This window comes from Rousettus aegyptiacus, unplaced genomic scaffold (genome assembly GCF_014176215.1).
Source record: "Rousettus aegyptiacus isolate mRouAeg1 unplaced genomic scaffold, mRouAeg1.p scaffold_m13_p_7, whole genome shotgun sequence".
Lineage (NCBI taxonomy): Eukaryota > Metazoa > Chordata > Mammalia > Chiroptera > Pteropodidae > Rousettus > Rousettus aegyptiacus.
In genome coordinates, this window is record NW_023416310.1 from 13,198,114 (window position 1) to 13,218,850 (window position 20,737).

General features: G+C 36.0%; 1 protein-coding gene and 2 pseudogenes across 3 annotated transcripts in view; all 3 read right to left on the reverse strand.

Annotated features, from left to right (window-relative positions):
• The window catches only part of DNAJC27 (DnaJ heat shock protein family (Hsp40) member C27), a 39,974-nt gene extending 23,747 nt beyond the window's left edge, over window positions 1-16,227 (reverse strand). For 2 of the 3 annotated variants that reach the window (XR_001594089.2, XR_004952057.1), the window contains exons 1-3: window positions 15,964-16,227; window positions 5,574-5,656; window positions 2,026-2,095 (exon numbers count right to left, since the gene is read on the reverse strand). Coding sequence is in view for 1 of the 3 variants with exons in the window: in XM_016121757.2 (XP_015977243.1) it covers window positions 2,026-2,095; window positions 5,574-5,656; window positions 15,964-16,050 (240 nt within the window). In the remaining 2 variants the exon portion in view is untranslated. The remainder of the gene's footprint in view (window positions 1-2,025; window positions 2,096-5,573; window positions 5,657-15,963) is intronic. The other variant, XM_016121757.2, reaches the window with a different exon arrangement.
• Window positions 6,817-10,987, reverse strand: LOC107498529 (annotated as a pseudogene).
• Window positions 13,012-13,130, reverse strand: LOC118605720 (annotated as a pseudogene).
• Window positions 16,228-20,737: the final 4,510 nt, after the last annotated feature.

Below are 20,737 nucleotides of genomic sequence, written 5' to 3' on the forward strand. Positions count from 1 at the left end.
GGAAAGGGACGGGCTCCGCCACTCCCTCCGCAGTCCTCTCTTTGACACTTCCCTCTGAGACTGCTGTCTCATAGACTAAGCAGACTATCTTTTCTCAGCAGGTCCTTTGAATAAAGCTGTCAAGAGGAGTGGTGACAGTGGAAGTTTCGATGCAGGGCAGGCAACAAGAATTTGAGGAGGCCAGGGATCGTGAGAATGGCTGTGTGTGCTTCACGAGGTCTGCGCTGAGCAAAGGGATACACTTGGTCAACTTGGGAGCTTAGAAAGATGACAATGGCTCTGGTCTTGTCAAAAGGAAGGTTTAGTTACAGATAGCAAATATTTGACAAAAAAAAAAAAGGAGAGATCAAGGCTATTTCAAGGCTATTTCAGAAAAAAGGTACTTCAGAAGTAATGATTTCAAGGAGCTTCCATTAATTATACTTCTATTTTTTATGAGCTGCTGGGAAAAAAAAAATCTATTGCAATTTCAGGTTGCATTAGTAAGAGTCTAGTGTCTAATGACGGAAAGTAACAGAACACCCAGTGTTTTTCACTAGTTAGACAATCTCTGAAAAGTCGTGTTCAGTTCTCAGCTCCCCCTCACCTGACTAGAGCTCATCCACAGTGGATGCTGATAGTCTAGCTGTGGCAGGGATAAAAAATGGAAAGGAGCAGATTAACAAATATTAGGAAGCTCTCTTGTAGAAGAACAGATTCCGTCTCTGTTGCATCAAAAACAAAGCGAAATCAGTGGCAAAAGTCACAGGAAGGCAGCCTTCATAAGGGAGAAGTTGTTAATCTAGAGTTTTTAACTCTGTAAAGTACTGACTTGTGGAGCAGTGAGACCCCATCATTGAAGATAGTCACATTCTCCAAACACTTACAGTCTGCACTACTCAAAACTGTCCTGTGCATTATATTGTCCCGATTCCCACAAACCTACATAACTCTTGCTTATCCATCAACACTCGGTTTAAATGTTGCTTCCTTTAACAGTACTTCCTGACCTCTCAGATGAGCTAGGTGTGGGTTTTAAGTACTCCCAAGGATTCTGTCATTTGTTTAACGTGTGTCTTCTCTGACATATTTATGTCCCTGAGAACAGGATCTCTGTATTTCAAGTGTCCAGTATAGAAACTGGCATACTGGCATCTGGTGAATGAATGATGGCCATCAGTCAAGAACGCTGCAGAAAGAAATCCTAAAATAGGCAGGGGTCTAGAACACATTAATTCTCAGGCATCTTCTAACTCTCTATTTACATGATTTGGCATAATCTAAGATTTATGTTAGCATTTCTGATAGTTAGAATATATGTCAAACTTGTGGTCACCTAGAACTTCCATGCTTTTTTCACCAACAATATTCTATACTTGTGAAGTTCATTTAACTCACTGTAAGACTTCACATTTAAAAGAAATTTATTTTACCTAAATATTTGGGTATATTCACAAGATGGAAGATTACACAGCCGTTGGAAGCCATGTTTCCTCTGGGAAGATGAAACCGATGTACTTTCCCTATTCTTCCTGCTAAGTACAAGTAAAATTCTGCACATTATAAATAAAACACACATAAGATGACTCTGGAAGGTGGAGAGAAGGTAGACGAGCTAGGAACCTCAGAACCTGAGGAACGACAGACACCAGGTAAGTTTCCTGGGCTTTCTTTTACCTCATATGTCCAAGACTTGGAGCTGAGTAAGTACAACTTGGAAATGCCCATGTGTGCAGACAAGTAAAAGCCAAACAGCAGCTTATTCTCTTTAGACAAAGGACCAGGAGAGGGGCAGCCTCACGAGACAAAAACCACTCTACTCTGGCCAGGCAACTCAAAAAAACTCTGTCTTTCCACCCCTACCCATTCAAGCTAAGGCTGAGTAGAAATTTTAGAAAAATAAATTACTGAAAAGTACAATAACCAAAAATACATTTGCTTATTTTTATATATGATTTGAATATTGGTTGTTTCAGATAATTCAGGGTCTTTCCCTAAACGACTGCCAATACTGGATATAGGTTTTCTCAAAAAAGGCTTTCTTACCTCATAGAAGAAGGGATGTCCAGCCATATCAAAGATGTTAACTTTGATTTCTCTTTCTCTGACTTGTACCCTGAAGTGTTTGAAAGGAAAAAAATCCCAAAGGTCATGGTTTCTGTATTCACATTAATATCATTTATGTCACTTATAAATATCGAAAGGGTATGTGTATGAAATTTAAAAGAGGCTTCTTAGTGCCACTTCTTGATTCCAGATAATCTTTACAACAGAAGCCAGAAACTTGGCAGAGAATCCTGCCTCCTCAACAACACTGAATCCACTTGGAATAAGCACATTTATTTACCTTCAATTTACCTCAACACGTTCAGTCTCCACCCCTTAATGAACAAATGGTGGCTATTACTATGGTACTAAGAAAAACTGATTTGAGACAAATAGGAGTGAGATGAAGGAAAACAATGTTTTATTTCCCTTAGTAAGACATCTTAATTATTACTAGTTATGCTTGGTTATCATGTAGAACAACAACAAAGATGTACATTATTAACAACATCTGCTAATTTTCTTGTGATCTTCACTTGAGCATTAGCATTAGTCAATTTGTTTTCAGAAATTTGAAAATAAAAAAAAAAATAACCATTGATATTAGAATTAACTGCTGTTAACACCATAGCATATTTGTTTCTAGTCTTTTTTTAATGAAAAAATCACTACTGAAAAATGAATGAATAAAACCTTATAAATAATTCAAACATTAAAGAAAAATACACAGATGAAAGTTTAAAAGGTATCCCAAATCCTATCACCCAGAAAAATTTTCATTAATATAGATGAACATCACTGTAGACGTTCTTCTATGCATAGATTAAGACTAATAAACAAGTATTTCCATAAAAATGAGATTATTCTTTTATTTTAAAATAAAAGCATAAAAGCATAAAATTTACATTTTATGGAATTTAACAACAAAGAAGGCACTGAAATGAACTGGAAGGAATTATTGAGCTTTGGATATAAGTGTCCTTACTACAGAAATGTCATTTCCTAAAACATTCCTCTAAGGTTAAAGAACAGAGATTATTAACAATAAATTAACTAGTCTTTTTTTTTTTAAGTAACGTATTTCAGTTTTAGACAGCATCGATACGACTCCCCCTGTGGAAGATGAGGACATCGGCACCCGCTCTCATTGTCCCTACGCTATCTTCTGGTTTCTTTATTATTGCTATTCTCTAATCAAATTTATAACATCCACTTTCGGTTCTGAAACCATAATTCCCACAGTTGTTTTATAGTACTTGTATATTTAAATCAGACTAACCACCACTAATACTCTTATCATAATTTCCTCACTGCTAAATTCTCTACCATATTTCATCATGTCTAAGATGCACATTTGTGGAAGCAGGATCCACTGTGAGAAACAGCAACACAAAACAAAATAACAACAGAGTTTGAGAGCATCTGGAGAAGATCTCACATAATAATTTATATTAGAAAATTTTACCTTAAAGAGATAGCGTCTAAGGGATGGAACTGAAGACTATGAAATCAGGAAGTAACACAAATGTGCTCGCACACTGAAACTCAAAAAGGGGTCCATTTAATTCAGAAGCCAGAGAAAATTACATCAAGAAAAATGACAATTCATCTCCTCGAGGCAGTGCTTTCCTGAGCTGCAGCCTGAAGACCACCTGCTTAACGGGGAGGGGGACTGTTAGCAATGCAGATTCCGGTGCCCCATCTCAGACCAGCGAGTCAGAATCAAAGGGGGTGGGTCCTAGGAATCTGCATTTGGACAAACTACAAGTAATTTTTAAGTGTACTGAAATTTGAGCTTCGCCATATTGAAAACAGAAGGATGGAATGGGCGGCTATTGTTTTGACGGGGCAAAGGAGGACCCTCTCTTTCTCCTCCCAGTTGTGGTTCAAATGGGCTCTGCCATCTTGTTAGTGATTCCACTCTGCTGGCCACAGCTCACTGAGTTGGAGAAAGGTGCCTGTCTCCACCTGACCACCGAAACCTTCTCTGGGATTTTTAAACTTCAAATACTAATTGTGGTCCCTCTCTGGAAGTGAAATTTACAGTGTGAGCCTGAGAGCTGCTGGCAGCTGTGTAGAGAAAGCCAAAAGGTAGAGAGATGGAGTAAATGATCTGGCTATATTCTGTCTCTGGCTCAAGCTGTCTCTGAGGCTCAGCTACATCTTTGTAATTGCATTATGTGAACTGATTAATGTCCCTACTTTTTTTTTTCGCTTGAATCGGTTTGAGTTGGGTTTCTGTCGGTTATATCCTCCAGACTCAACTATCTTTTCCAAAAAACTTTCAGCCAAAAACAGAATAGTCTGTTGAAAAAACAAACCACAGTTCCGTGGCATAATATGATGATTCTCATTTCTTAGATGAATAAATTAGCTATTTATATGATTCAAAACAAAACTGCCTTAAGAATATTCTACCGTATCACTGATGACATCGTGTGACCTGAGGTATAGATACACCCCACCACTACTGCCAACCTTCTTGCATGTTGCTCTCATATTCTAATCCTGCAGACTTCCTTTTTAGATATATTTATCTTACCTAACAATAAGTATTTATTGAGTATCTACTACGTATGCACACCATGCCAGACACTTGAAATAATTTACATCAATAGGCCCTTCTTCATGGAGCTTATAATCTAGCAAGAGACATTAAATATATACAAATAATAAAAAAAAATAATGAGGCAATTTATGATAAGTACTACAAATAGCAGGGAATTTCGATGTATCTTTCATTTGCAACCAAAGGGTCCTGACTGATAAAGGAAGTGTTCAGAAGGCCTTATGGGACAGCAGGATTTTACAGCTTGAAGAGACTGATGGATGAAGAGATGAGGGAAAAGGCCATGTCAGGTGGACAGAATGAATAATGGGCACAGAGACAGGAAAGTATGACGGCAGTTCAATGTGGATGGAGAGTAAAGTGTGTAAAGGAATGTAACGAGAGAGAAAGGGAGGGGCAGACCGGGCCAGAAGAGTGAGCACCTGAGATTCACCTGTAGGGAGTGTGCTGTCTACCTCTGTTCTACTCTTTGGCAGTATTATTTCCTGTAATGTAACCCTATCTGCCCAAGCTTGACCCATCCTTGATTTATCTCCAAATAAATCCCCAATTATATTCAATTTCACTCTTCCAAGGTCATTTCTGCTAGAATCCAATAGGCTATAAATATCATAAACTAATAAAGTCCTCTGATAGAAAATTTTCCATGTAATATTTAAACTTTTTAGAGAGCATATTTCAAAATGTTCTAACACACATCTGCTATTAGGACCTCCTTCTATAGAAACATTTCCTGAAAAGCGACACCTGCCACTTAGGCTTTGTGTTGACATGCTCATCGTTGCTGACCAAACACAAGGCCTGGTGAAAAGAACAGGCTCAGTGATGAACGAATGACATGATCTCTACATATCTGTAAGGATCTCTTATTACTATTCTTTCCCAATTTATCTTCAGAATCTCTGTTTCAAGATAGATAATTCTGGAAGTGTTCTGAACTACTACGTAATTTACAAGTCTAAAGAAATAATATACTTACTTTGTGACTCCATAGTCGATTCCAATTGTTGCAAGGTATTTGGACACAAATCTTTTCTCACAGTATCGCTTTATAATACAGCTCTAAAAAGGTGAAAATACATGCTTTTAGTAAATATACTCTGGGAATATATACGCCTAAGCACATTTCTTCATTGTGGTTTCTTCAATCACTTTGAGAGAGAAAGCATTTTTAAGTCGAAACAAAATAATAAACAAATGCTAAAAGCAAAAATTTGAAGAAAAATATTTTTAAAAATCTTTCCTTAATATCAAATATGGGTACGTTTTCAATTTAGTTCTCAATCGTTATGCTCTTTTATTTGAAGACCTCTTCTGTTATACTTTCAACAATATCACCAAAGTATCTATGTCTAGCCTTGACCTCCCTCCCAAGACCAGATCCACACTGAAAATATCTACTTGTTTCTACTCAGATGTCTTGCTCTTACCTCAAATTCAACAAGTCCAAAAACGAACTAACCCTATACATGAAAACAGCTCATCCTGCTGACATCCTACTTCTATCAATACCACCATTTTCCCAATCACGGAGGACCAAAATATTAAAGCTATTTTTGATTCTGAGCCTTTCTTTTTAATACAATATCCCTTTATTTGAAATCACTGATATCCGTTGGACTAAACATAGGTTATTTTCTATGCACTTCTAACAGAATAAGACAAACAGAGTTAAATATTGATGTTTTTTCAAGCTATCACAACTTTTGAAACTCAACTTGAGTTTTTATCTACTTTATTTTATGTATCTCTTGAAGAGAAGACACGAACTCAAAAGGAGTGACAGGAAAGTCCTGTCAATATAAAAAATATTGTTCTGTTTCCAGTTAATTTGGTTATTTCTTACCATAGCTTATTCTATTCAAATAAGCATTGATTCTTATCGCATCCTAGAATGAGAATTAAAACTTTCAAAGGATGATGCTTCAATATTGAATACTAGAGTGTACATTAAGGAACATTCCTTTTGAAGCTATTGTATCATTTTTTTTTCTATATATAAATTGAAGACAATTTATATGAATCACTTTTTCTCATGTAAAAAGGTTATTCAAATTGTAGCACCCATATAACTGACAATTCTGGCCATCTGGCCTAGCCTAAGAGTTACACTAGGTTTCATTAGGGATTAGAAATTATGCTAGTCCCTTTAAAGAAGAAAAAAAATCAAATTAAATACTAACAAATTTTTGCTTATAATTCTACTGTACATTAATTTTTTAAAAAAGAAAACAAAAGCCAGTCAAACCCAAGTTGTCCAGGCAAATAAACTCAAATCTTTCTGTCATGTCTGAGGTTATAATCTACTTTGTAAGTTATTTAATTAAGGTTATTTCTATATGCCTTATGTTGTCTAATTTGATTAACCACCACCTATTTATGGAACGAAACTTTCCTAAGCCAAAATAAATACAGACATTAAGGAACAAATTTTTACCCTGTAACATAGAAAAAAAAACGAGCAAGCCCTATTCCATGCTTAAGTGTTAATGTTCTTATTGTTCAAATCTAATTTCCTAAAATTCATGGTAGTCTAATAAGGTTTAATGACACTGGTCTTATTTCTTGCTATATGTACTACACAGCAAGAGTATTTACAATAATGAAGTGGCAGACACATATTTGTTGTCGAAGTATAATTTGGGACACAATTATAGATATTTAACTTATGGATTAACTCTGTACCTTATCATCTCAGCCTACCTGGTCTTTCTTGGATTAATAAAATCCAAGGATTATAGTTCCAGAATAATCTCAGCCACCTAGTTCTGCTACAAGATAAAGTGAGACTGTAATTAAGACAATGTTAAGTAGAGAAGCTTCCTTTGCCTAACCCCCCTCCCAAGGCCTCCATTTGTAAAGAATACAGACCAGAAATCCAGCGCCCTCCCAAATCCTTTCTGTGCTATCAGCCTGTTGCTGAGCTTTAGTATCTTCATTTTTTAAAAAGGACAAAAGTACCTGTCATACCACTGATAGGAGTGATTCGCAGATTTAATGAGATTATATCAAAATACTTTATTACTTACAAAACATAAACTTTATAACGATAGCTACTTTGTACTGAGCATCCTCATTTCTACTACCCTACAATTCTAGGAATAGCAATGGAAGCTTTACATATATAATTGTCTCTCTTTTAATCCTCAGTCTACACAGTTATAATTATATTCAGTGTATAAATCAGTTAATATAAGCTTGAAGAGTTTCATTGATTTGATTTGCTAAGGTCTTAATTTTACCTCCAAGTAGAAGCTTTTCTTCTCTTTATTCTCAGAGCGACCACAATATTATTTCATGTCCTTAAGAATGGTGGGGTGTGATTAAGAAAAAGGTGAGGTAGGAGGAATCACTGAATAACCTGCCCCTGCAGCAAAGAAGACATCCTCATAAAATCCCTGGACTTCATACATCGTTTTTATAGTTTTTCATATATCGAATATAAGGTACAAAGTAATAAAGGGATGTATTAGGAGCAAGTTGAATATGCTATGCCATCCCAGCCAGATTCAAACTGAGATTTCGCATAAGTTCATCATATTATCACGCACATGTGCAAATCAAAAATGACATCAAACAGAAAAGCATAAGGACATCCTTTTGAGATGGAGAGACAACACTTTTTTCATAGTAGGGATTAAGACATTTAAACACATTTCTGTTTAAAATCTTAATACAGCCATATTTTTTACTCATAAAAATCAAGTCTCCCAGTAGAAATGGTATTTTACCACACTAATCTTTAAATTCCATCACTAAAAAAGTAGTAATACACACCAATTTCTAACCTCTTAGAACATTCTGCACAACAGATGTTAGTCACTGAAATGACAAGTTGCTTAGAAAAGTGGTACTCCCTCAATTGTGGTAGGATTTGGTAGTCAATATTCTCGTTTTCCAGTAAAAAGATTTCATGAGCAGAAACATAGGACTCCTTGTGCTTTTACTGGTCAAGGGAGCATTTCTGAGCAGCCTCTCAGAAAATATTTCTTGACAGGTTGACCACAGATCTAGGGTCTTCACTCCTCGTAGTGGCACCGTGAGACACAATCATGCTACTCCTGCCTCTGCGCATTTATGGACAATTTCAGGACTTACTCCACCATCGACCTCTATGTCCAGAGATGGGAACTCGGTCCTCAGCCAGCGAACATTTGGCATCATATCTTCCATGAGTTTCTGCCCTCCAAGCCCAGGTCCCATAACCAAGGCCATATCTATCTGATGAGCCCACGGTGCCAAAGACTGAACTGTAGTTCCTGGTTGGATGGCAAGGCCAAACTTCATCCCATTCTCCTGAACGTCTTTAATCAAAGCCCCTGGGGTCTCAGTAGCGTGGAGATGAAAGGTATACTGAATGGCGCCTGCTATGGCCATTGGCTTTACCTACTGTTGCAGCCTCAACACCAAAATGTACATATCAAAGAAAGGGTCCTGGTCTTGCTGCTTTTGGAGGCTTTCTCCCATAGGGGACCAAAGGTAATGCTGGGAACAAAATGGCTGCCCATTACATCCAGGTGCAGATAATTGGCCTCAGGGTCCAGCATTTGGAAGCACTTGGCCCTTAAATTGGCCAGAATGCTGTAGAGGATAGATGGGCTAATCCTGCAGCCAGATGCCGCAGTGCTTGTTTCCGAGCATTCTGAGCCTTTCTAAATCGTCTTTTGAATGTTTCTCCCATCGTCTTCTTCATTCCACTTCCCATTGACATCGCTTTGGTTTAGATTATCATCTACTCCTAGACAACAGTAGGAAATTCTTTACAGAACTTTCTGCCTCTTTTTCCTCCCCAATTCAGTCAATACTGAACACCACTACCATTATTTCAACTCGAAAATCTTCGGTGGCTTCCCATTGCCAAGAATTCAAAATCTAAAATCTGTTGTCTGTTATTCAAGATACTCCATAATCTGGCCCTAAACTGTCTTCTCTGTCTAAACACTTCCATATAAACTCTCCATTTCTGCAAAACTCCCAGGACCTGGCTTCCTGACTTATCATTACTTTTCCCTCTACTTGAAATAAGCTTTTTTCTCCCTTCTTTCCAAATCTTACTTACCCATTAAGTATTAAGGCCCAGCTCAGGCTCTGAGATTTGTAAGAGATATTGTCTACATACAAATTTCTCTAGCACTTTTCATAGATACCATCATGTATACACAGACTGTATCTTTGCCATTGGTCATACACTGCTTTGTATTAATTACCTTTTCACATGTGTATATTTATCTCATTGTTACTTGTAAATTACTTGAGGGCAAGTACCAGTACTTTACTTCTTTATGTCTTTTGCAGCAATTAGCTCAGTGCCAATAAAAAAAAAAAAGCACTCATGAAACTTATAATTTACTTGAAGTGCTGGTAACAGAGTTTATTCCACTCAAATTCTTTTTTGATGAACTTCAATCTAAATGAAATAGGACAGTTACTATGAAAAGTACTTAATAAGCTCATTGTGAACTAAAGGAAGAAACTTCTTTGAAGTGACTACTAAGACTATACTTTTAAAGAACTTTGTAGCTTGAAAACACTTCACAAATGTTTTCTCTCACAATATCCTATAAAAATATAGCCTTCTTCTAAATTATTCATGGGAGTAAGGGGCCTGGAAGTCCTTTAACCCTAGTAAGCTATTTAAACACTAGTCCTAAGTGTTTAAAGATATACACATTTAAATAGTAGTGTTAATAACCACTTCCTGTAACACAAAGAGACAGGGTTCTTGGTCCTTAGCATCTCACAAGCTACTTAAATAACATAGAATAGAATATTTTTGCTTTCATTATTTTTCTTAAATAATTTTTAGGCACTTCTCTTTTAATGAAATTCCAATTACACTATTAACAGGTTTGAGTCTTTAAAGAACAACAACAACAAAAAAAAAAAACAGAATTATCCTAAAATTCATATGAAAGAATTTTCTGAGAAGAACTAATCAAAGCGGTTAAAAGAATAATGGAGCAGGGCAGTAGAAAGAGGAGGAAATTTGCCTTGACAGATATTAAAATAGAATCTGAAACTAATTAAGACATCATTATACTGGCATAAAAGTAGACAGACAAGTCAGCAGAATGGAACAGAGATCCCAGAATAGATCCCATTATGTAAGGAAATTTAAAAAGTGAGAAAGGTGATATTTAAATCAATGAGAAAAGAATAATTTATTTGGTAAAATGCTAATGGCACAATTAAATACCCGCCTGGAAAAAATTAAGGCCCATAACCTCCCTATATAAAAAATAAACCACAGTGCTCACTTTAGCAGCACACATACTAAAAAAAATTACAGATGAATTTAGGATTTAAGCATCTAAAAATAAAATAAAAATTTCACAAGAATATGCGCAATACGCATATAACCTCAGGGACTCCTTTCAATCAATCAAGAAAGGAAAAGCCAGAAAACATAAAAGAAATGACAGACATAACTGTATATAAATAAATAATAATAAAACAAATTTTAAGACAAAATATCTATAAAAATATTAAAAGACAAAACATATTTGGGCAAATATTTGTAACTGAATGACTGGTAAAAAGTTAATATCTCTAATGTCTCTAAACCATAAAAATTGATAAGACACATCAACCAATAGAAAAATAGGTATGGAGTATAAATTGGGCAACATACATATTAGCACATCCAAAATCCAGTAAGCATATGAAAAGATGTTCAACCTCATCTGTAGTCAGTGAAATGCAAATTAAAGTAATAATGAAATTATTTCTTATTAACCAGATTGGTAGTAATTAAAAGAATGACAACACCTGTGTTGGTAGAGATTTTGAGAAAAGGGTACTTGCATACTGCTGTTAGAAATATACTTTTTTAAAGAGCAACTGGCAATAGCTACTAAAATTTAAGAATGTGCTCTTCGAATCAGCAGTGTTATCCCTGGGAATCTATCTAGTCCATAGAAATTATAGTACCACTATTTAAGGATATACATATAGGCATACATCAGAGATACTGCAGATTCGGTTCTGGACCACTGCAATAAAGCAAGTCGCATGAATTTTTTTGGTTACCCAGTGCATATAAAAGTTACATTTATATTTATACTGTAGTCTGTTAAGTGTGCAATAGTATTTTGTCTTAAAAAAACAGCAATGTACATACCTTAAAATTTTTTATTGCTAAAAAATGCCGACCATCTTTTTGCTGATGGTCTTACCTTCAATTTGTAAAAAACGCAATATCTGTGAAGTGCCATAAAACAAAGTATGTCTGTACGTGTACATACGCACACGCGTGTGCACATACAAGGGTATTTATTACAATATTGTTTGTAATAAAGAAAAAAAGCTGGAAACCCAATGAATTCTCATCAGTAGAGAGAATACATACATATCATGGACTATTGTGCAACTACGAAGAAGAGTGAATAGAGCTATGTCAGATAGCTTGGCGGAATTAACATTATCTACTGTTAGGAGAGAAAGGCAAACTCCAGAGAAGTACATACTACAATACTGTATGATGAGGGTACTTTTGACCCTAAGTAAGAGAAACCCAACTCAACTAATTTAACAACAAAATACTTATTTAATATAACTAGATATCTAGAATTAGGGCAAGCTTCCAAGTTGGTTGACATAAAGATTCAGTGATAACCTCATTAGGAAACTTCAGATCCTAGAGGAGCCAGAGAACTGGGCTGGGTCTTTGGGAGCAGGTAGACTGCCAAGGCAGAGAGCTGAACTGCATATAGACCAAGACCACAGAGAAACTTCAGCGTTGCCTACAAAGGAGATTAAGCCCTTGGGAAGCCCCTTTTCATCACCGCATCTCTAGAACTTCTAAAACAATGCTGAATAATAAAGGAAAATAGTAAGTATTCTTTCTTGTACCTAATTTTAATGGAAATGGCCTTAGCACTTTACCATTTGGTATGTTTGCTGTTGGTAGGTAATAAATACTGTTGTATCATATTTAAGTAGTTTCCTTTTATCCTGATCTTAAATTGTTTATTAGAATTGACTACTTGATTTTATCAAATGTGTTATAATATTGAAAATATTTACTCCCGTAATCAGTTGATACTACAAATTATAACAAGTTGATTAACATCTTGATATTGAACCATGTTTGCATGCATGTGATAAACCATATTTTCTAATAGTTAATTATTTTTCATATATTGCTGAATTGTATCTGTTGCTATTTAGAAATTATGCATCTCTATGTACATGTGAAATTGGTATATACTTCTTTTTTGATACTATATCAAGCTTCACTATTTGAGTTACCATGACTTCATATATAATAAATCGATGTCCTGTTCATATTTTTCTTTATCTTGGAATAACTTAAGTAACTGAAAGTACGTGTTATTTAGTTTAAATAAATCTTACTCATGAAGCCATCTGATCCTAATATGTCTTTAGATGGTTAAGCCTCTTTATTTTTTTTTTAAAGCCTACAGCACCTGGTATTCTTAGGTGTTCTCCCATCCAAGTACTAACCAGGCCCCATCCTGCTTAGCTTCTGAGATGAGATGAGATTAGGCATGTTCAGTGTGGCATGGCCATATACTCTTAATTACTATTGTAATTCCTTCTGCGGTAACTGGTCGATTGGATTTTCTACTTCTTTTTGAGTCGATTTTGGTAATTTATATTTTGCTGAAAATATTCCCTTTCCTTGACATTTTCAAATGTGTAACTATAGAACTGTAGATAGTATTTGCTAATTAATCTTTTAATTTCTTCTGGTATGTGATTATTCTCCTTTTCAGTACAAATCTCGTAATTTTTTGCTTTGTCTATTTTTTTAAACAGAATTTTAGACACTTTGCTTTTCATTAATCTTTCCAGAAAAAAATTTTTTTGGTTTATTTTGTGTCCTTTTTATGTCTTAAGTATTTAGTTACTTAATACTTGATATCTTAAGTAGTATTTTTAATTGAGATATACTATACCATAAAATTTACACTTTTAAGGTGTACAAGCCATAATTTTTACCATATTGACAAAATTATGCAACCATTAAATGCCTTTAGTTTTTATCTCTCTTCTTTAGAAATGAATAAAATAATTCATTCTCTTTTGACTACAACTTTAATTTTGTCTTGAAGGTTTTGGTAAAGATTCTATCCTTTCCATTGCTTCCTGGTTATTTTGTCATTTGCTTTGATTTGTCTTTTGATCCAAGGATTATTTACTAGGGCATTTCTTAATTTTTAACTTAAACTGTTTATCTGTATACCTGTCTATATTTTCCAAATTCTTTAAAATGAGTATGTACTACCTTTACAACTAAGGGAAAATATTTTTAAAGTTATATTTAAATCTTTATCCACCTAAATTTTATTTTCGAAACAGGAATGTAATAGGAATCCACTCCACTCCCAAACAATAAGTAGTTGGTTCCAATAGTACTTATTAAATGATTTCTACTTTCTCATATAATTTTATTGTACTTGTTGTAAAGTGAATTTCCTTATATGTTTGGGTTTATTTCTGAACTCCATTCTGTTCCATTGATGTCTCTATATTACCTTTCAGGTATCAATAGGAAAAGCTTAGTAACTTTAAAATGTGTTTTAATATCTGATAGAATTAATCTCTCATCTTTTTTCACAATTTTCTTGGTTATTTCACATTTAATTTTTCATAAATATTTTAGTACCTTTTATTATGCTCTGAAAAAAACTCATTGGTAATTTAATTGGGATTGAATTACATTTGTAAATTATTTTAAGGAATTGACATTTACACAATATTGAGTGATCCTAATTAAGAAGAAATATCTTTCCATTTGCCTATGTAATTTTATATCCCTTTGTAGAGTTTGAAATTTTTCTTCATATAGGTACTACCCATTTCTTCTTAAATTTAACCTAGGCACTTTATTTTGTTTTTTATTGTAAATTAAAAGTTTTTTAATTATATGTTCCAAAGTATTATAATTTGATATAGTAAAGCTATTAACTTTTGCAAATTACTTTTTCCTTATTGAATTTTCTTATCGTTTCTAATAGCTTTTCAGTTAATTCTCTTTGGGTTTGCAGACAAACAATAATATCATTAACAAATAATAATAATTTTGCCTTCTCTTTTCCAGTACTTCATATTTTATTTCTTGCCCTTATCTAATTGCATTGGCTAATAAATCGAGAATAATGTTAAATAAATGTGGTGATACTAGACATTTGGGGCTATTTCTAATGTTGCGCTATTAAGCACAGTAAAATTACAAAAGTGACGCATGCTGACTTTGCCAGTTTAGTACATAACTTAGAGGCTTTTTTTTTTTTTTCTTTTTAATGCCTGGCACATAGCTGCTGTTTGATAAATGTTGACTTTCACTGAATGCTATGTTAATATATATTTACACACAGAGATAAATAGTAAAGGATAATGCTAAATGGAAAGACACTAAAAGACTTTTACTGAGCATTACCTATGTGCAGAGCAGCTGGCCTAAACCTTTTCCTTAACAGCTCTTTTGGCATCTAAATCCCACTTGGAGCTGATCTTGACAGCATGCAATCATGGAAAGAGAACTGCAGTGGAAGTGTGCAGAGTTCTAATTCTGTCTCTTTCACTAATTTGATGACCTTCGGAGGTTCTTAACCAATAGCGTTCAGTCACCCAAAAGGAGAGACAACTTGGGTGAAGAGGAGGCAGTCTTAGACCTCATTTGGGAAAAGACCTTCAGTTACTTTCGCTGTCCATCCCTCACCAACATATAACGGGAGGGCTTATAGATGATACCCAGGAGACAGAACAAAGACAAAAGGCAGTGGAACTAAGGCTTCTTTGAAGAATGGATGTGGTGACAATGCCAGAAATAAAAACAAAACATACAAAGTAACGCTGGCTCCTCGACATCCATCGCACCTCCCCTGTGAAACACGTCCGCATCAGTTACGCTCTCTTACAACTAATATGGTAGATTCTGGGCTCCATGTCTACAGAGCAACATTTTACAAATCCCCAATCCTCTTACGCACCCCATAAATTCCCTTTGGTTCCCAAGCACTGCTTGGGGTAACTAAACTTTTATTCTCCACCTCTCAGTCCTGGATGTGTCACGTAGAACGCTGATATGGTATCTAAGCAGACGATCTGCCTGCCGGTAGGACCCAGGCCTCCTTACTCTCTTTGGAGTACATTCAAGGGTTAAGGGTTACAGAAGACATCTTCTTAGGGAGAGCGACGTCGGTGGAGGAGGGGACAACCTTAAGGTCAAAAAGGTCAGTAGAGTTTTCCTCGAAGAGCCACATCCACCAGAAGGAGACCGGGCCTGCTCAGGGGCGGGAAGGAGGCTGGGCCCCGGGCTGCTGAGTGGCCGCCCTCCCAGCCAATCGGCATGTAGTAGCTCTGCCGTGCCGAAGTCCCGCCCCTCCCGGCGAGGTACTCACTTTTCCCACTTCGGCGTTGCCCATGGAGATGACTTTGATGCGCAGGGACTTGCCAGGCTCCTTCCGCTTCGGCATGTTGGCCTCCATTGCCCTCGCTCTCTCGGGGCCACCCGCCTCGGTCTCTCCTTGTTCACCAAGCTGGCCCGTCCCTCAGGTCTCCTCATCCAATAGCGAAACCGCTGTTATTGTCACCGCCCCGGCTCCGCGGCTCGCCATCCCTGCCGCTGCCTGGCAGCGGGCGCGAGCGGTTAGTATCGCAGGGAGATAGGGGAGGGAAAAAAAAAAAAGAGTCTCGCGATGCTAGAAAGGGGCAGCGTGACGTCATCGCCAGGCCCTAAGCAGACCGTGGTTACCTGATTCCTGGGATCTAAGGAGTCTGGGCGCCTTCCTAGGCTCGCGACACAGAGGGTGGCTGGGTTTACTTTTAACGGAGTGCGCGGCATTATGTCCACAGGCTCCAGGACATAGGCATTTGTTATAGTCACAGGCGAGTAGTAGAAATTTATTAGCTGTTCAGGGCAGATTCTCAGGTTGGGAATATCTGGAATTACGAATTTCAGCAAGCTGAAACTTTGAAATAGACCAGGGCCCATTTTGAGGTGTTTTTTCAGGATTCTTCAGTCCTATGGGCTCCGTTCACTCACCCTTCCCCTTTTAATCTGTTTCCCCTGTTCTGGCTTCCAAAGAGGCAGAGTCAAAATCTAGAGAAATGGAGAAGTCCGTGCCCTGGTTCTGGAAGGAGGGCTTGCCAACAAAAGGTCGCCACCTCGAATACAGTGCCAACATGAGTCCCTAGTCTGGGGTACAGGTAAAGGAGAGACTACTCAGATAAATAGTCCGCAAACTGGGGAAAGGTAGCCTTTACCGGAAATTGAAAGTGTGCTCCCTCCAGGGAAACAGGAAAGTGATTATATAGAGAAAGTGCTTGCCCTGATCCCTGATTGGTCTATTTTTATGCAAATAAGGAATCTAAATTTTCAGAATTTGATTGAGCTAAGTAGCGCTGTCCTAATTGGTCAGAAATGTGCGTCCTGATTGGTCATTAGGATTTGCTCTAATAGGTTAATAAAGATGCAAATAAGGATGTAGCTGTTCAGCTCCAATTGGACAGGGCAGGTCTCAGCCTATTGGTTGAAATAGGATTCCAAAAACTTCCTTATAAGTTTCTACTCAGCCCTGTCTGCAGCGGTTTCCCTGATGTGTGTGTGGGTGTGTGTGTGTGTGTGTGTGTGTGTGTGTGTGTGTGTGTGTGTGTGTGTGAGAGAGAGAGAGAGAGAGAGAGAGAGAGAGAGAGAGAGAGACCTCTGTAAACAATGGCTGCTAGACTCTACCTTTTTGGCAGGTAGGCTCTTTCTCCGAGTCAACAGGCCTAAACAAGATCTGGATCCTATCCAATCTTAAAAAAAAAAAAATAGGTTGTTCATTTGGAACCAAGACAGGTCTAAGTTTAGTCCTTGTTCTTCTATTATGGAGTTCTAAAATATAGGAAGAAATACCAGGCTTTTCGTACACTCTTAAGCCTCTGTCAAGATGTGTGTCATTGTAGCTATAAGCTCCTTCATTTTCCCTCTCTTCCTGTCACTCATATCTAAATTTAACCCCATCTTCTGTTCTCATCTTTTGTTTAGTCGACAATATGATGGTAGAATAATATTTCTAAGATAACCACTTTTCATCCTCTGATTCCAAGGAATAAGAAAAGTATCTGCTTGATTAAAATCAGTCTTAGAGGAACTGTAATTTTTTGAGTCAATATCGTCCGTTATGGAAGACAAATAGAACTTGACAAATGATTATTTAGTGCCTTTAAAAAGAATGGCTACCAATTTCCCAGTAAACTACAATGGTAAAGACAGCATAGCTTTGAGCATCTTAATACATTGCAGGAAGACAGTGAATAAAAGCTCAAAATTTTGTGGTAGTTATTTGCAGTTAGATTTCAAATATTTCAATTTAAAATTTAATTTTAAATGTTAAATGCTTTTCAAGGAAACAAAGCTTATTCTAGATTGTTTTCACATTCAAGTAATACAACAGTGCTTGGCAAATATGAAATATGAGTCCTAGTTAGAATTTTGATAGTTTAGAGCTTAAAAGAATTGGATTTATACTGATTCTCCAGATGCTGATTTCTCAGTATAATGTAATAAAACCAAAAAAACATCTGTTGCTTTAATAGTTCAGCTTTGACCCTGTAGTAGAACTGGTATTGTGGTAAAATAATTGCAAAACGTCAAGTCTGCAAATATCGAAGACTGATTAGATATGATAACTTCAACATAAGAGCAGTAAAATATGCCAAAGATTACAATATATTATTATCTTTTCATATTGCTGTTTTTAAGGTTTTAATATGTGTAGCCATATTTTCTACTGAGTGTGTTAAATTGGCTCGAAATTGAAAAAGCAAGAAAGTAGCTTTCTTTTCCAGTCTTTAATATAGAAAGGAGAAAGAGAAGCATGAGTTAGTTGTGTACTGTGAAGCTAGAGGATCGGTGTATGGATTTAGAGTATGAGCTCTGGAGTCGGCTCTGTTACACTCTGTTGGCGTGACATGGGCATGCAGTGCTGGTAAAAACTGCAGGAGATAATGCCCATGAAGTACATGGTAACCTCCCCCCCAAATAAATGTAGTTATATGCTTTTAGATACTCATGGGTTTTTTTTATTTTTATGTATTAAAAAAGATTTTACTTATTTTAAACCTGCGTTTTAAAAGTAAATTAGGAAATATGTTGGACATACTAAAAGGTATAAAGAATAATATAATGACTATCTGTGTATCCACCACATAACTTAAGAAATAGAATATCACTGATACACCATGTACTCTTTCCCGACACAGCCCTCCTCCCTCTCTACAAAAGGTTGCGTCTATCCAAATTTGTGCTTTTAATTTCTAGACATTTAAAATTTTTATAGTACTTATGTATATACACCTTAAAATGTAGTATTGTGCTGTATCTTTTAGAAATCTTTATTTTGAAATAAGTTCACTCTGAAAAGTTTCAAGAATAGTGGAAAAAATCTTATATACCCTTTATCCAGATGCATCAATCGTTAGCATTTTGCCCCATTTACTATATCACTTGTGCTTGCTATCTAGATACACATATTTTTTTCTGAATCATTTGAGAGTGATTAGCAGACGTGTTTCTTTACTCATAAACACTTCCTAAGGACAAGGACTTTCTCTTATTTAACAACCGTGTATTTATCAAAATCAGGAAATGTAACATAGATACAGCAATATTACCTAATCCTGTGGTTCTCAGACTGCATTGAGGTAACCCACAGCCCCCCATTGAATTCACAGGGAGATATCTGTGGGGGTATTTTACATCCTAAATTCTCAAGGCAAATAGAAGCAATCTAAGACTATACAAAACTATTTGCTCGAGGTTGTTTACAATTTCAGCAGTAGATGGTGCCATATTCCTTGAACATGTCATATATTTGGGAAGCTGAGTTTTTTCGGTGGCTGTGATAAAAAGCCAGTACAGTGGAAAAATCAGTGCAGAACAGGAAATGAAGGTAATCCTATCCAATCTGATTCCAAGATCTGAGAAGTTGTGCAGTGCCCAACAGGTGCACAAGTCCCATTAGTACGTAATTGTGGTTAAGAATGAAATAAAAAAAAAATTCTTTCAATTTATAGGCATTATTTTTTCAAATAACAACTAAATTATTAGGATATAAATAAATTATTTGGACCTAGATATTTCCTTTGCCAAGGAACACCACGAAAAAGATATTGAGACACTGAAGTTGACTTGAACCAAGAGTATTTGAGAAAATTTCATCTAACCCACAATTTATCATCAAATTTCACCATTTGTCCCAATAATATTCTTTATTACTATGTTCCCCAGCATCTCATCTCCCCCCGTGGTCTGGGGTCTAATCCAGCATAATTTAGTTGTCATATATATTTAGTCTTTTTTTTATTGGTATGGTTCCTCAGCCTTTCTTTATCTTCCAAAATGACAGTTATTTTTAGAATATTCCTCATTTTGTGTTTGGTGTGTTCTCGTAATTACATTCAGTTATATTTGGCTGGAATATCACAGAAAAGACAATGTCTTTTTAAAGGCATCAGCATCAGAAGGCTGATGATGTCAATTTGTTCCATTTATTAATGATGTTAACTTTAGTTAGTTAAGGTGTAAAGTAGTGTTCATTAGAGGAATCCATAGTAGAGTGAGTTTTTTCATTTGTAATAAGTAATTTGTAAGGGGATTATATAGATATTATTTCTTCACTGAAATAATGATGATTCATGGCTGAAGAGATTATTACCATGATAGATGCAAAACCATGATGTTCTAACTTCGTCATTCCTCCTCCATTTATTACTTGGTATTTTACTCTAAGGGAGAACTTTCCTTTCTCATTCATTTATTTATTAATTTATATCACTATGGACTCATATATGCTTTTTTACCTCATGAACATTGTTTTGTTACTATTTTTATTTTAATGCTCATTCTGGCTCTTATGTCTTTTTGATATGTCTCCACCATTTTTTGAGCACCTCCTTGCTTTCTGGCACAGCAAGCCCTAGTTCCCTAAGTCCTTTTAGTAGAGAATGGTTTTTAGAAACCAAGATCTGGGTGCTCGGTGTGCTCAATCGAAACAAGGGTGCCTTTGCTTTGGGCCCTTTTAGTTGACTGGACGAAAAAAAAATACATTTATATACATACATGCAACTAAATCCATATATCATACTGATATCCCCAATTCATTTTAGCACAATTCATTCTAGTTTTCTCTC